At 37.6% G+C, this 16,054-nt stretch overlaps 1 protein-coding gene across 1 annotated transcript in view; it reads left to right on the plus strand.

Annotated features, from left to right (window-relative positions):
* The window catches only part of NELL1 (neural EGFL like 1), a gene marked incomplete at both ends in the record, with an annotated part of 287,941 nt that overhangs the window by 80,074 nt on the left and 191,813 nt on the right, over positions 1–16,054 (plus strand). Inside the window, 2 exons of the mRNA XM_084263433.1 lie at positions 772–871; positions 10,266–10,394. Coding sequence (XP_084119559.1) covers positions 772–871; positions 10,266–10,394 — 229 coding nt within the window. The remainder of the gene's footprint in view (positions 1–771; positions 872–10,265; positions 10,395–16,054) is intronic.

Below are 16,054 nucleotides of genomic sequence, written 5' to 3' on the forward strand. Positions count from 1 at the left end.
GGAGATATAATGAAGTTGATTTCCTGGATGGGAAAAAAGATGGAGTAAAATTGGATTAAAATCTTACCAGAAAGTTTCATTTTTGAGAATTTCTACCAGGAACTAGATCTCCTATGCATAGTCTTATTCTAAACCTAGCAGAAATAAAAACCATAGAAATATCTTGACCTTGATTTATGTTTTATATGTAAATATTTCTGTATTGATGCCTTGAGATGGGATTTCTCTTTTGTCATACATTTGAAGGGCCTAATTTTTGGAAATGAAGCGATCAGTAATTCTAAAGAACAGACCCTTTTAACTGGACACAGCAGAGCAACACATGACACTTGCAAATGTTGGTCTTCTATTTGCTGTGTTTGTTTTAGCTGGATAACTTATCAATGCATTATGTACAATATAAAATAAGAGGCATAAAACTCAGACTTGCATAAAGCAGAAAGACTGTCTTGAGCAAAAACCTGGAGTAAAGTTCTTTCATTCCTTTATATATTGGGAAGGCAAGCAACTACTTGGAGACAACATATTTGGAAAAACTACTTTAGAATTCCAAGCTTAAGCTCCTTCTTTTCTCCTCTCTCCCTCTTTCATCTTTGAAATGTCCATGTGGATTGCTTTAGATTCAATGTTATGGTGTAAAGAATGAACTTGTTTTCTGCCAATTTACTGGTGTTATTAGAGATTACTGGAGTTATAGTTTGAAAATCTGTGTTCCTTGTCATTGCACATGTTTCATCAATGTAATTTTTAAATATTTTGTTTGTTTTTCAGAACGGAGTTTTAGTGAAAGTAACAGAGACTTGTCCACCCTTGAACTGCTCAGAAAAAGATCATGTTCTTCCAGAAAACCAGTGTTGCAGTGTTTGTAGAGGTAAGCCAGAGACTATACATGCTTGGAGGGAATTGAAGGGCTACAAAGATGATGAATGGACTGGACCACTTCACTTATGAGGAAAGGCTGAGAGAGCTGGAGCTGTTCAGTCTGAGAAGAGAAACAGAGAGGGGATTTAAATGATCTAAAGAGTGGATGTCTAGAGGAAGGTGCTAGACTTGAGGAAGTGGCCTGACTCTTCTCAGTGGTGTCTAGTGACAGGACAGGAAGGAATGGGAACAAACTGGAACAGAGAAAGTTCTGTCTGAACATAAGGAACAACTTCTTTACTTGGAGGGTGACAGAGCACTGGAACAGGCTCCCCAGAGAGGCTGTGGAGTCTCCTTCTCTGGAGCTATTCAAAACTCACCTGGATGCTGTCCTGTGACCTGCTCTAGGTGATCCTGCTCTAGCCAGGGGGTTGGTTTCCGGAGGTCCCTTCCAACCCCTGCTGTTTTGTGATTCCGTGAGTATAAGTTGGTGATTCAATGGGAGGATACACTGGAAGGAACAGTTACTTTTTAATGAGGTATTAGGTACCTCTATAAACCTGAGTCTATAATTACCCTTCTTGTAAAACCAGTCTGTGATATTCCTAACCAGATATAAAGCTGTAACTGCTTTGAATTAGAGGAGGAGAGGGAGAAATTTAAGAGCTGGGGGAGAAAGGGCCCAGTGTCTCTGAAAATTCCCATTTTTAAGAAGCTATGTTTGAAAAGGAGATATTTGGTGTTGCTTAAACTTGCAACTGCATTGAACATACAGGAGTTTGGAAAAATATTTTGAAGTTCTCTATTTTAAAATCACAACAATTAGTGTGATTGCAGTTTGGATGTTTTGATGTTGGTTTGGATTTGACTACTCTCAGGACTCGTGAGTTAAGCTGGACAACTACAGAATAAATATGAAAAAAATAACCCTATAGCTCAGAGCCCCATTTCTTCTCCTTCCAGTGGGGGTTGGAGATGCAGGTTCCATTTCCTTGCTCCCTTTTGGCCTCAGTGAATCCTGGTTGTGTACTTTTAGGCAGGTCGTAGTTGAGGAAATCACCTGAAGTATGAAAAATGCAGGTGTGTCAGGGATGGACAACTCAAGCTGTCTTACTGTGTTGCAGTCAGCGAGCTGTTCAGTGAAAGGTGTTAGGAAAGTCGTTCCCCGTGTACATCTGTGTTGTATCTTTGTTCCACACCTTTCCTTTGGGGCTGAGTCTCAGCTGAGCTTAAGGGGAACCTGGTCTCTCAGGGTAGGACTTTTAGTGGTGTCCCTCAGAAATTTGAAGTGAGGGGCTTGCCAAATGAGCATTAGACATACACAGGCTGAGATGTTTCTTGGTGCTTGATGCACTGCTTCTCTTGCCTGTGTGTAAATTCCTCTGGTGTCATTGCAGATGCCAGGGAAGGGTCTCTGAATCTCTCCTTTAGCCAGTAAATATTAATTAATAAACGTGAATGGTTAAATATTTACTCAGGCCTTGAACTTGCACTAATAGGCATGTGATTGCAGGAGCCAGCTTTTTTGTAGGCTGCTTGCTGGATCAGAGTCTGGGAATATACACAGTATTTTTTGGTACCAGTTTCTAGAAACATCTGTAGCTATTTAAGCAAGCAGTAAATGTTGCTTCTTTGTCCCTCAGAGGGCTCCATGTCTTAATGATACTTCTTAACAGATGGCCCAGTTTGATGTAGTACAGTGCTGAAAAAATTATCTTCATTACTTAAAAGCATTAGAAATCTGAAAGCTTCAAAGTTGATGAAAGATAAGTTCTGTAATTATTCGGTTCTGTATCATTGTTAATGACAGATACTCTTTTGAGATACTAATCCCAAACCTGTTTTTATTATTTATAAAATAGCATGAATATGTACACTTATGTGATGATCCTCTAGGATGACTTCTCTAGGTGACTTGTACTTTTGCTTCCTATGTATTCTGATGCATGATGCTTTCAAATTGATAAATTAAACTTCCACTTCAGTTCTGCTTTAGCTGACTGCTAAAACACTACCACCTACTTGCATATTTCATCTTTGCTTTTTAAAATTCTTTTGAAAATCATGCTTAAAGATATGATTAAGTTTGTCAACTTTACAAAGGCAGAAATTGAAGCTGGCACTCTTAGATGGCTTTTTTATATCTTGAAGTAGAATATGTGTTGCTTGACATTTTTGCTTCAGTTGCACGCAACCTAAAATGGTACTATATAATTTTGTCATATGCAGAACACTGGTGTTAAAAATTGATATTCTCTAATAAATCCACATTTGGTATGGGTTTCATCATCAAACAGGTGCTCTCTGATATGACAAGCAGGCCAAAGTCCTGTCCTGTGCCAACACATCCTTTACTGGGAAAGGATAGAGTGCTTCCCTGTTTTACATTAGTGACCTCTTACAGAGACTGCATTCAGCTTTTGTTGTCCAAGCAAAAGCAGTGAAGAAGAAATACTGTAGTAAATATAGTCCTGAGTAATCAGGGTATTTATTTGGAGCACATACGGATCAATTGCACGTGATATGCAAATTTCACATCATATGTATGATACGGATCATTCTTAGCATCGGGACTCAGCCAGGCCTGTAGTTAGCCAACAGGATAATTAGTAAGCATTTAATAGTAATGTTAAATGAGAGCAGTAATTCTGTGTGAACTTTATCAGTGCATAGTAGCAACTGGTAAGTTCTGTTTTTGCATCAGTTTGTGCTTTCTTTAGCATCTAGTTGTGGAAACAGCAAACTTGTACTGAAATGAATGTTTTGTAGCATTATAGAATGCTTTTTCTGAATTAGGCAGGAGTAGGAGGCCTGCAGCTTGTGCTCTTCTCACTGCAGCAAAGGAATTTCCATTTAATGAAAGGATAAATGTGAGGGATCAACAGAGAAATATGGAGAAATGCGGAAACTTCTTGATGCTGTGGTATAAGACTCTCCCCTCTGCAGGGATCTCTGTAATATCAATCAGAATAATAAGTGCCTAAAATAAAATAGGGTATGCAAGGAAAAAAATAAATCTCTGGTGTTTATGGTGATGGAAATTGTGAGTCAGCAAAGGATTGAGTTGAATACTGTAATGTACTCAGCTGGTGAGATTCCTGGATAGTTATTATTGTTTGTAAATGGTCAGAAAAGTGAAGGCAGCAAATAATACCTTTTCTTCTTTAGGTTTGCTACATGAGTTGATAGTATAGCAAAAGCTAATCTGTTGCTAAAAGCTAATATCTAGATTTCAGTAAAATGATTGTACAAGCTGTACGACAAGGCAGGCGTACTATGGAAGAACTCTGCTGTACAATGACAGCTTATTTTTGTGATTTGGTGTACCTGAGTGCAAAAATGGGTCTCATCAGATCTGTAAATAGGATCTATCCTTGACTGTTCTGTAGCATGTACTTAGTTTTGCCCTTCATCTGTGTGCCTTGATATAAATGTCTGCTTATACTATGTGGCTATGTTATACTTTCCAGCAGGACAATGTGGAATTATTAAGCTCTCTTTTAGGCTTACAGAAATTGTAGTTAATTTCCCAATTTTACAAAAAATCATTCTGTAATAAATTTTTTTTTTACTACTTTTTTGAAAATCAGTCATTTTTCTTACAGCATGCCTGCTGCATTTTTTATAGTCCAGGGACAAATCTAATACAAAATACAGTGTCATAAAAGTGGTTTATTGTTCCCTTTAGCTGTTTTTCTCCTTGCCAAAGATAGTGTATAATTTTGAAAGAGTGGATTTTTTTCTGGAATGAGTGATCCAAATAAAGTTTCATGAGAGAATTTTATGTTGCTATGCTCAGAATTTTAGTATGTAAGAGTAGCCTTAACAAGCCTTCACAGAATCAGTTGTGCTCTCCTTAAAAGAGAGAGCATAAGAAAATGAAGTGGTAGTGGGAGCTGTGTGATATCTGGAGAAAGTAATTTTTATTTGCTGACCTGTAATAAGGTTTGGCTGATGAAGTTAGATTGACTGCTGATGCTGGTTAGCAGGAATTGGAGGATCCTACCGGTGAGCTGAAGTGTGCATTTTATGGCAGGGAACAGCATTTAAATGTCAAAATGGTGCTTTTGCCACCCTTACTTGTGTCACTTTGTTTTAAGGAGGGTTTGATTCTTTAGATTAGAGGATGAGAAGGCTCTTCACTTAGTGTGTTTCCCACATCTCCCTGTCTAGCTGTGAAACTGGGTTTTGCAGAAATCCAATGTTTCTCACTCATTGCTGAGAGGTAGAAGTTATTTCAGGGTTTTAGTTCTATTAAGATTTAATGGAGGTTGATAAATATGAATTAGTTTATTTCTAAGCATAATTGTTTCTCAGGGTTTAGAAGAGCTTTATATCTGGGGGGAGGGGAAAAATCTTTATGGGCTTGTTAGGCTGTGCAGTACCATTATTCTAATGAACACAAACAAGGAGTATGTAATAAGGTCTGCATTGATATAGCAGCTTGAAAGAGTTAACGAAGTTACTGTTTTATGTCAGACCACTGAGTTCTGGGACCACAGTCTCTGAAGGCGTAAAAACTGCTGTTCAAAGTGCTTTGTTGCTCATGACTCATTAAAAACTGATTCAGATCATGAAAGGGCATAATTGCTAGTGCAAATTTTATGACTCTTCCTGTGAGTTGTCTCTCAGATTTACTTTGCACATTTATGTAGTAACTGTGGGGTTAAATTATAACAATAGCATAGATGTTGAGGTTGAAATAACCTTGGACCTTTTGAACATTGCTAATGCTATTAATGAAAGCATTGTCAGTGTTCTTTTTAGAAGCCTCTGAGATGGGAAACAGTGAAAAGTGGATTGCTGAAGGGTAGCTTCTTGAACAGTAAAAGAACAGGGGGTTTACAGGTTTTTTTGAAGTGAACAGCTAGGGATATTGGAAGAAGTACAGAAAGCATTACAGATGCTGTAAGGAAACTCAGAAAAATGAGGTGCATGCTAGTCTTGCCTATAATAAAAAAACAGGAATAGATCTGGATATATTGATTGCAACTGTAGTCTTGAGAGAGTTCTTGCATTCTTCAATTGGTAATTAAACCACTTTACCAAATATTTTAGCAACATAAAAAAAAAAAAAAAGGATGACAGCACAGAACAACTTATCATGCTGCTCTGGAAAGGCAGACTCTGGGAACTGGAACCTGAGATGTTGAGAAGGGTGGCATAATAAGAGTAATGTTCAGGTGTCCCAATGTGGAGTTGATGTTTCATTTTAGATGATATGACTTGGGATCACTAAGTCCTAGCCAGTTGTGCCGTTCCTGATGCTGCAGAAGTGATAGCTTTATGTCTGCTAGCATGAAATCTGATCTCTTTCATAACTGTCTTAGTAGATTTATTAATCTACAGTCAGAAGTAGAAAAATACAAATACATTCTTAAGAAAAATTGGAGCAAACATTTCAGCAGCCTTGATAAAGGAAGGGAGTAATGTTATCAGAATTTTTTGGGGAAGGAACAGAGGTCATTAGGCCCATCAAAAATCTAAACACACTCTTCAATATTTAATTTCCCTGTCGGTAGTATCTAATTGTATCTTGAATGTCTTGAATGACTTTGAAGGGCTGTTGTGCACATTTATCACTCTGTGTGTATGTGTTATGTGTGAGGAAAATGGTTTCTGACATCTGTTCTGAATGTGTTTATCTGTAATTTTAATTCATGCTCACTTGCCTTGTCATTTGTGTTGGCCTGAAATTAGTTTAGATTATCAGAACTATTTAAGATTTTCCATGCTTCTGTCAAATCCTCTCCAATTGCCTGCTTGCTCGGATGTGATGATTCTATTTTAAGCCATTCCTTATATTTAGAGAGGAGCTGACTGTCTCAGATAAGACTTTGCTGAATATTCTGGAGTCTGGGTAATTCAGTTATTTTCACCTGGGCAGTTGGAATGTGTGCCCTCTGCCAGCTTCCACCCGTGGCTGAGATTCTGTATCCATGGGTGGTTTTGCCATCTGTGTAGGTATTCTAAAGGAGCCTTATAATCCATTTCACACCAAAGAATTAATAAAAATCAGATGCTTGCATTTTTTTTCCCATTCTGCTGGCTTGGGAATAAGTGATGGCTCCTATGAGTAGATTGACCATGGATAGATTGATATTTAAGTGAATGCTTAGGTCCCTCTCAGTTTAGTCAGGACATAAGCGTGGTTGTCATGATCAGTGTGCATTCCTGACTGTTGTGATGAATAAGAATGAATTAGAATATTTTGCTATATTAAGTGTTGAATTAAGATTGCTAAATGTGAGAAGAACACACTCAGTTTATTTCTTTGCATTCCAGCCAAAATATGAGGTGGCCTTTATTTGCCAGATGAGCCAGGAAAAGCCCAATATGAACTAAGATAGCATTTTATTCCTTTCTCACCTCCAAAACCCCAGCTGGGGAGAATACAGACAGGATTTAAGAAATGCAAGAACCTTCCTTGGTATGCATACAGTGCATGCTCTTGACATTAATGGCTTCCCCTTATAGAGATATTGAACAAGGTTTTTGAAATGTTATGGGAAAGCGAAGTTGAGTAAATTCAGTCAGCGTTTCTAAAAGGCAGGAAACAGTGTTTCACAGATCCTTTATAACCATTAACGCCGAGGCAATCTAGAGATGTAGTAGGTGTTCTACCATTGTGTATTCCTAACGAGAGGAGAACAATGAGAAGTTCTTTAGAGCCTCTTATTACGCAGGTTACACAACTGTAGCATTACTTTTTTTTCCTATGCTCTTTAACAGCCTTCAAGCTTGAAAACATAAAAAAAAGAAAGTCTGATTCTGAATGGAGACGGTTCATATTTGAGTTGATAACAAGGGAACAAAAGCAATACAGGTTTTTCCAGAGATTTTTTAATAAACAAAAGGTGACAGCTCTAGCTATGGGTGGCTACCGTAGTCATCATATCTACTGATGAATTTCAGAGGTGGCAAAAAGCAGTGAAGAATTCCTAGGGCTCTGATGTGATACCGAAAACTAATCAGTGAGAGAAAGTGCAATTAGAGAACAGTTGAACTGGGACTTGTGATGAAATGTAATGCTGAAAAGCCATCCCTTTGGCTAATTGTGTTAGATTTGGCATGGACTGATCACAGGTTAAAATGTTGACTCAGTGGGATAAAGGCATTCTCGAAATGAAGGTGGGGTTTTTTGGTGATGATTTTTTTTGTTTGTTTGGGGTGTTTTTGGTTTTTGGGTTTGGTTTTTTTTGAGCAGAGTGTTGCATAAGGACTATTTTAACTAAAAGATGCTAAGACAAAATACTTTTTTCAAATTTGGGTAAGAGGGAAGTATAAATAAAAAAACAAAAATATCCTAAGATAGTAGTAACAATTCACACTAAATGTGAATGAGGTATTTTTATGCCTTTCTTAAGACACTGATATGTTACATGAGTTCTGGGTAGTAGTATCCACCAATAATAAAATATTATCTAATACTGTTTATGAGTTCAAAGGAGGATTATTATTCTAAAGAGCAGGAAATGGACTAGAATGACATAGTCTTAAGGGAAACAATGACAAAGAAAATGTTAAAAAACTTGTCTCTTAGATATTATCTAGAATGCCAACAGAATAGTAATCCTGCTTATGGAGTATAAATTAAATGCTGAATGGATACGTTTAGGGAGATGGGTTCCAGTGTTCAGTTTCAATTATAATTATAAGGGCATGATATAGAATATAGAGAAGTCAAACACTGTGATTGCATAAATGGCTAAAGGCAGTGTAGCTGCACCCTTTTTTACCAATATAAAACGTATGCAGGCTTGACATGTCTTTACCTGGAATACTTGAGTGGTTTTTACCAGACTGTGAAATGAATGAGAACTAGAAAGGGTATCTGCAGTTTTCATTAATGGAGCCAATCACAAGTTGGATTGCAGTGAGAGAGTGGGATGAGCACATAGAAGACATCTTGGTTGTTAACAAAATTAATCTGAAGTTTAAGTGTAGAGTTGGATGTTGACACTGAGAAAATGTCCTCCTTGCTAACAAGTGTTTCACTTTGTATGAAAATGACTTTGCAACCCAGCGTAAAGTTGGAGTGGACTAAAATTACAAAACCCGATTTTTAAATTGCTAGATGACTGAAGTGTGTGTTTAAAAACAAATTAAACCCTCAATGAACAACAGCTGGAGGATAGCCCCATGAAATTTGCTTACTGTAGATGAAAACTACATACAGTGTAAGCTAAAGTCTTCCAAAGTTCCTCAAAGCATATCAAAGCAAGGCATATGTGCAAAGATTGGAGGCTGGTATTTAGATGTTAAAAGTAATCTTTTTATTAGCTGTCTTTAGGGGATGTTTGGAAAGTGTAAGATGAGTGCAACAGAACTTGTAATTTGCTCCTTTATGACCAGGCAGAATTGGCAGAAACTGTTTTTGTATTCATATACCTGCAAGTTGGAAGACAAGTAGCTGATGGTATGTCATGGGTTTCTGGTTTGCCTCTTTCCAGGTGAGAAAATCCAGAAAAAAATAAGAATTACCAAAATTGCTCTTTATATAAAACTCAGGCAAATAGAAATTAACTCTTGGATAGTAATAGAGTAAAATCCATCAAAAATACATCAATGGGAGAGTAGGGGGGAGGGGGATATGCTGTTGTCAAATTCTGTAAGGTATTTAGTTATCTCTTACAGTACTTGCAGTCAGTGCCATTAAAGAGATAAAGTAGCAATTACTTTTGCTTTAGGCTTCAGCAGAGAGAGATTTTGACACATCTTTGAGAAATAGTGAAAATTGGGAAGAACTAACTTCAGGCAGCTGTGCCTTTATAGAAGGAAGTGGGTAAAGCTCAGAATTTGTGTCAAGGAAAAAGAGGAATTAATAACAATTCTTCCCTGCAAAACGTGATGCATGGATTAATTAGCTGGATTGTTTCTACAGTTTATAGTTTTTTGATGACAGAATTACAAGGCAGTGTGGGAGGGGTTTTTTTGACTGCGAGGATAGTTTTGTCTTCTCATGCGATGTCTCATTTTTGCTCTTCTAAAAGCATGCTTGAGTGTGTATAATGAGAGACCTCTGAAGGGTTTCTGTTTGCTTTATATTACACTTATTGTGTAAGTCAGTATTACACTTGGCAATAGGAGATAAGGTGGCCTTTTATCCTACATGGGTTCACTAGAAGACTGACGTATTGCCATGGCTTCCTGCTTTGAAGTGGTCTTTTCTCCTGACTAAAACTAGTCTTACAAATACATTTTTGAACAAAATGGTTTTATTGAGAATGAATTGATGGAGGAATAAAAAATACCCTGTGTGTACCACAGGGGTTTATAGAGAGAATTTCTGGAATGTAGCATGCTAAAGTTTTTCCAGAGTAATATTGTCAATGTCAATATTAACCCAGAGTATCTGAAATAAAGATGTCTTAATAACAGGTTGTGTGTTCCTTGTATTTCAGGCCATAACTTCTGTGCAGAGGGACACAGATGTGGTGAAAATTCAGAGTGCAAAAACTGGAACACGAAAGCTACTTGTGAATGCAAGAATGGTTATCTGTCTGTCCAAGGGGACTCTGCATATTGTGAAGGTAAACAAAGTATTCAAAGACCTGTCCCCTTACCAGCCTACTTGGAAACATGGTATTAAATAAATGGCTGGTGACTGAATTTCATTGCAAAGTTCAGATTCATGATAGTGAATATCACATGAGCCACTTCTGCATTTGTAAATATGGATTGAAGATTATGAGTGGTGCTGGACCATTCAGATAAGCTGTCTATTGGCATACGTCATGGTTGCAGTAGTGCCTTGGCACACCATGGTCATGTTGTCATTACAATTTTTAAAATACTCTTTTTCAGAGAACAGCACCTGCCTTTAAAACTGTTGTTAGAAACCAATATCTTTGTAAGATGCATTAGTTTAGAAAGGGACAATTCTGCTGATGTTACTGAGAAAGGTAAGTGGAAAGGTGTGCTGAGGCTTGAATATCGAAATGAAGATTGTCAGTCCTTCCTGAAGTGTACTTCTGTGGGTCAGGTACTTTACTGAAACGTACCTATTTGTTAGAAGAATGTAGCTGAGGTGCTTCTTTTGATGTATTATTATATCACAGGGACAAATGCAATGGGGCATTATTCTCCCTTGTTGATCCTTAGTGTTTTCTAGACCTTGATGACGTTCATAGCTATGATGTACTTATTAAAAGCTGAATTGATGAATCAACATAGACCACATTCCTCCTTGCTTTTGCATTGTGGGGGTTTTCTTTGGTTTTTTGTTGGGGTTTTTTTTTTGGTTTTTTAAATGCCCTTGTTTGTCAGGCTGTGATATTTAATCTTTTGGCCATCATAGTAAGTTTTTGAGCTACTTTGTAAAACAATATTTCACTAGATTCTTTTTCCAATAGTACTGGTGATGGAAGGGAGATGGCATTTTTGACAAGCTCTTAAAATATATTGTAAGAATTCGAAGATGGGATGAAAGAATGAGAGGCATGCATGACTGGGCTAAAATGGCCCTGCTTTGATAAAGAGACTTTTTAGTGTATGTAAGTGAACAGGACTGCTTTATAAAGTAGTTCAGTAAATTGCAACTATAAATCTTATGGTATTTAATTCTCTACAAAACAGAAGTTGGAATGGTTCTATAGATGTACTTTCAGTGCACATTTCTTTTTAAAGTAAGGCAGCAGATTTATTGATATAGAGAAACATTTTTTTTTTTGTACAAAAATTTGTGAGAAGACCTGCTCTGTACATAATTATACATTTGCTAGATGGGGAGTAGTTCTTGGGAATAACCTTTATCACACACATGATATGCTTATAAGTGGTCCCTTCTTCGGAGTGCTCCACATTATTAACTTGGAGCTTTCCATATTTCTCCTCTCTTCCAATGTGCTTCAGGTACCTGTGAATTCTACTGTATGGTATTATTTTATCTTACCTATGTTTTTGCTGTTATTTCTGCTTACCCTTATTCACATTGTTTTATCCTGCTGGACCTTATGGCATCATTTTGATCTTGTGAGATCTCTGAAGGATTGTATTTAAGTCTGCTTTGCTTTTTGACACATATTTTTTTAACAGGCCATATAAAATTTGCACTACAGGGGGAAAAATTAAAAAGATTCAGCTTTTTGTCAGAGAATTGGCGTCAGCAAATTTATAAAATAAGTAACAAAAACCTGAGAGGCTGTTACTATTCATTCTCAGTAACTAATTTTCAAGTAGTTAGCAGCTCCTCAGGTCAAAATATACGTGTAGGATAGCCATGATAGGATGCATTCAATTTTTGAAATAAGATAGATGTGTTATTCAGATGGTTTATGAAACATAAACAAGTAAATGAAGTCTGTAATGAATGGAGATAAATGGAGATACTCTTTGTTCTGTAAAAGCAATGTATTTCACTTTAAAGAGTTCTGGAGTTTTTTTCTTTGACGTTTTCCTACTTGTCCCACATATGAGCCATAATTAGAGCATTCATCATTTGCAGAGAGATGTATAGAGATGTTTCTATTAATCATGTTGACTGAGGTATAACTACTAATGGGGATACTTAGGCACTAGCGTTGAACTAATGTCCATTTATTTCTTGTCACATGTGTGGATCCATTCTGGGAACCCCCCAGGGAGCTAGCAAGCCCAGTGTCTGTAAGGTGCAGGCATTTGAATTGTCCCAGCATGTGCACACTTGCAGCTGTGACTTCTTAGCACATTTCTAAATTCTTGTGCTGAGGGCTGGAAGTTGTGTGCATAAGACTTAGTTACAAATGGTGCCGCACTTCAGTGGCAAAACCAGGACTGAAAGAGGGAGTTCATTTGAGTCTGCCGCATGTTGATTCTTCCAGACACATTTGATGGATATAGCAGACTTACAAATGCTCTGTCTCTCCTCTGTGTTCTTTGTCCTGACAGAATTCTCTAGAACCGCTTGTGAATTTAATTCAGAAGGAACTTGATTAAATCAGTCTTTCTCTTCTGTGCTCCAAACATGCTATCTTCATTTGATGGTAACAAATCATTGATTATCACATAAGCTATGAAATACTAGCAAAATTGAGGAAACCTGCTCATTTCATAACTCAAGAGCTATGATAATGGTATAAAGATGAATCAAAGCTTTGGGAGAAAAGATAGTGCTTCATTGGCCCCTGAGCATGGATCCAGTCATGCAGCCCAGACAGACCAGGCAAACGGGCTGCCTGATATGCCATACCACCCACATGGTGGTCTCTTGTAGATTCTGCTCCCTTGCTAGCCATCCAGTCTGCCCCTGATTCCTTCTGGGTTTGTGGTTTGTTTGGTTCTCCTCTCCCCCTCCCCCCCCTTATGTAAATTAATTTAGAGCTCTGCAAGTTGGTTTTCTCAGTATTTGAGCTTGCAAAGCAAGAGGTCCCATTCTTTCTTATCTTAGGTTTGTAGAACAATACTCTTTCCCAACACGGGAGTGTTGGTTAGCTTACATACATAAAGATATCAAGCTCTGAACCTGAGGGAGAGTTAGTGTGGAACCTCAGGATTCTGCTGCTAGTTATTTTAAAAACAAAGGAATGTTTAATTTCCTTGTTATTTGTAAGTATGTTCCAGACACATACAGGGATCTTCACTGTTTTCTGTTTCTTTTCCTTTGAACTTTATGATGTCAGATTCAGTCAGGAAATTGTTTACAGAAAGTTAGATATGTAAATATGTTTAAAAAGTCCATTCTGAAGGAACTCACATTAGATTTTGTGTTTGTTTTCTGAAAGATGGGTATAAAAAAAAAGGGTGAAATGTAAGGAAAAAATGTGTTTTCTTCCATTGCACAGAAATCATGAAAAACTAACCGTTTAAGGGTAATGCTTGAGTTACAAATGCAAAGACTTCACTATGGGCATACTTTAATGAAAAACAAAAATAAAAGTTTCCTTCTGTTGGAAAACAGAGGAACAAGAGAATTGTTGATCTTACAATGTGGCTTCTATTATGGTTCTGAAGATGAGAACGCTTCAAAGATCTTCTCCTTAATCCTTTGACTCGTGCCATGCTGTAGGTCAATAGCTGTTTAGCGCGCAGAACTTTTCACAAACAGTTTAAACTGGAAAAGGATAAATCCAGTTCTGCATATGACCTTCAGACTAAAAGTCTGCTGGCAATCCCCTGAGTTTCCACAGCTGATGTTTTTCTTGCTGTATAGCATAAGTTGAATTTTGTTGGATTTCCCCTCCTTCCTTGGTAGTGATTTCATTGCAGCTGCTCTAATTCCGGTGCACTGTGGCGTGGGAGGTGACATTACCATTGTGTGCTGTCATATAAACCTCCTGTGTGGCACTGATGTATGACTGTGGTTTGGGGTGGTGTCCACTGGCTTGACTTCTGGGTCAGCTTTTAATGATAATCCTTCTGTTTGTTGTACTCCTAAACCCTGCCTCATCAGACACCTGTATTCCCTGCAGTGGCTACTCACCATATACTATAATAAACTTATATTCCATGCTGCATGGGTGTACCTATATGCCTAACTGTATATAGAGAGATACTTCATGAAGTGAAGAAAATGGGACAGCTATTGATGGTGAATGACACTGTTCATTGCAAATGCACTGAATTATTAAAATTATTCTTTGCACTGGAGCTGTAGAGGAGTGCAGGAGAAGAATATAAAACTGTTACAGTCAAGATCATCATCAGTGCCACAAAAGCCATCTCAGTGGCAGCATTTCAGTTAGAACTACATCCTCACGTAATGATTTGAACCAAAAAAGCCAAACAAACCCCACAATCGCCCCACAAAACCCCCCCCCAGTAAACCCCCTAAATCTAAACCATGCTCCCTTCAACACCAAAACCCCCAAACAAAGCCCACTTACCTCTTCCACATCCTCTTTTTATAAACCTGTGACTTTGACCTGGGTCAGGTTGTTTTTTGGTTTCTTTTTTTAAACTTTCCATTTCTTTGAAACGCACCCATTAACCTGCTTTTTAAGCCTTCTGTTGCCTGATGGTATAAATTTTAACCTTCCAGTGGTATGCAATCCTAATTATCAGTGGGAATCCCTTCTCTTGGTGATGTAACACAAATACAGCTGTATTGCCTACTGTTTTCATAGAGAAAGGCATTTTGTTTTAAATGAAAGTCTTAACCATTGCATGAGCAGCGTCTTTGGTAACATGATCAAAAGGCAGGCACTTGCCAGGCTCCTCCATTTGTATGTTTATGGACTTTAATTAAAGAGACTGCAGTTTCCTTCTGCTGTGAGCTGCTAGTGGAAGTGACTGATTTATAAACAAAACAGACCTTGCCCCTGTCAAGTAAATGCATAGGTCCAAAGACAGAGGTGACATCCTTGCTAGTGGACAGAAAGTTTTCAAACAAAATGTTAAAATTTTATACTAAGAAAATTGAGAAGCTTGTTGGAAAAATTATGTTTATGCCTTATATGGCTCTACGTGCATTAGTTGTGTTATCAAAACTGCTTTTTCCAAGCAAATTAGTTTAGATTCTTATTCAACTACCCAACCCTGGAAAGTGAAATTATTTGCCATCCCCTAGAGTAACTTTAGTTCTTTTGGTGTAATGTCATGCTGAGTTTTATATGAAAATAAATATTAATATCTAAAAAGGTAACCATATGTTTTGGAGCTGTTGTAATAAAGTGTCATAGGTAATTACGGTTCCAGAGAAATTCAGCCTTGCAACTGTCAGTTCTTATATTAGTAACCTGTATGTGAATAGATTACAATCATTGCTATTAAAGGGAAAAATCTCCTCACCTCTTCAGAATGGCAATGAAAAACCTGCTCTGAGGCTGTTGAGATTTTTGTTTACATGAAACAATTGGGGATACTGTCTCCCTTTCAGTAAGTACTCTTACATGTTAGGGTTGCATTCTTCTGAATTGTATTGGACATAATTTGATATTTCATATATAAAAATGTGCTTTTTCTCTTTTCTTGTTTGCCAAGAATTGGCTGATAATTTCCAATATGGAAGGAAACAATACTGGTTCTAGTTCACTGTCTCTTCAATCTATATTTGAATTCAACTTCCAAGACAGGAACTTAGGGAGCTTCTGCAATCAAGATCTCTTTGTATGCCCACATTCCAGTTTTGGGGCAGGGGTGCATTTGTCTATTTGTGACTTTATAGAGAGAGGCAGGTGGGAGCAGAGGTGCAATGCACTGTCTCTCTCTAGGACCACCTCTCTTGGAGGTGGCCTGGAGCTTGAGTGCCTCATAAACTGTACTTTCACAGCCTTTA

This window comes from Gallinula chloropus, assembly GCF_964237585.1.
Source record: "Gallinula chloropus genome assembly, chromosome: 4".
Classification (NCBI taxonomy): domain Eukaryota; kingdom Metazoa; phylum Chordata; class Aves; order Gruiformes; family Rallidae; genus Gallinula; species Gallinula chloropus.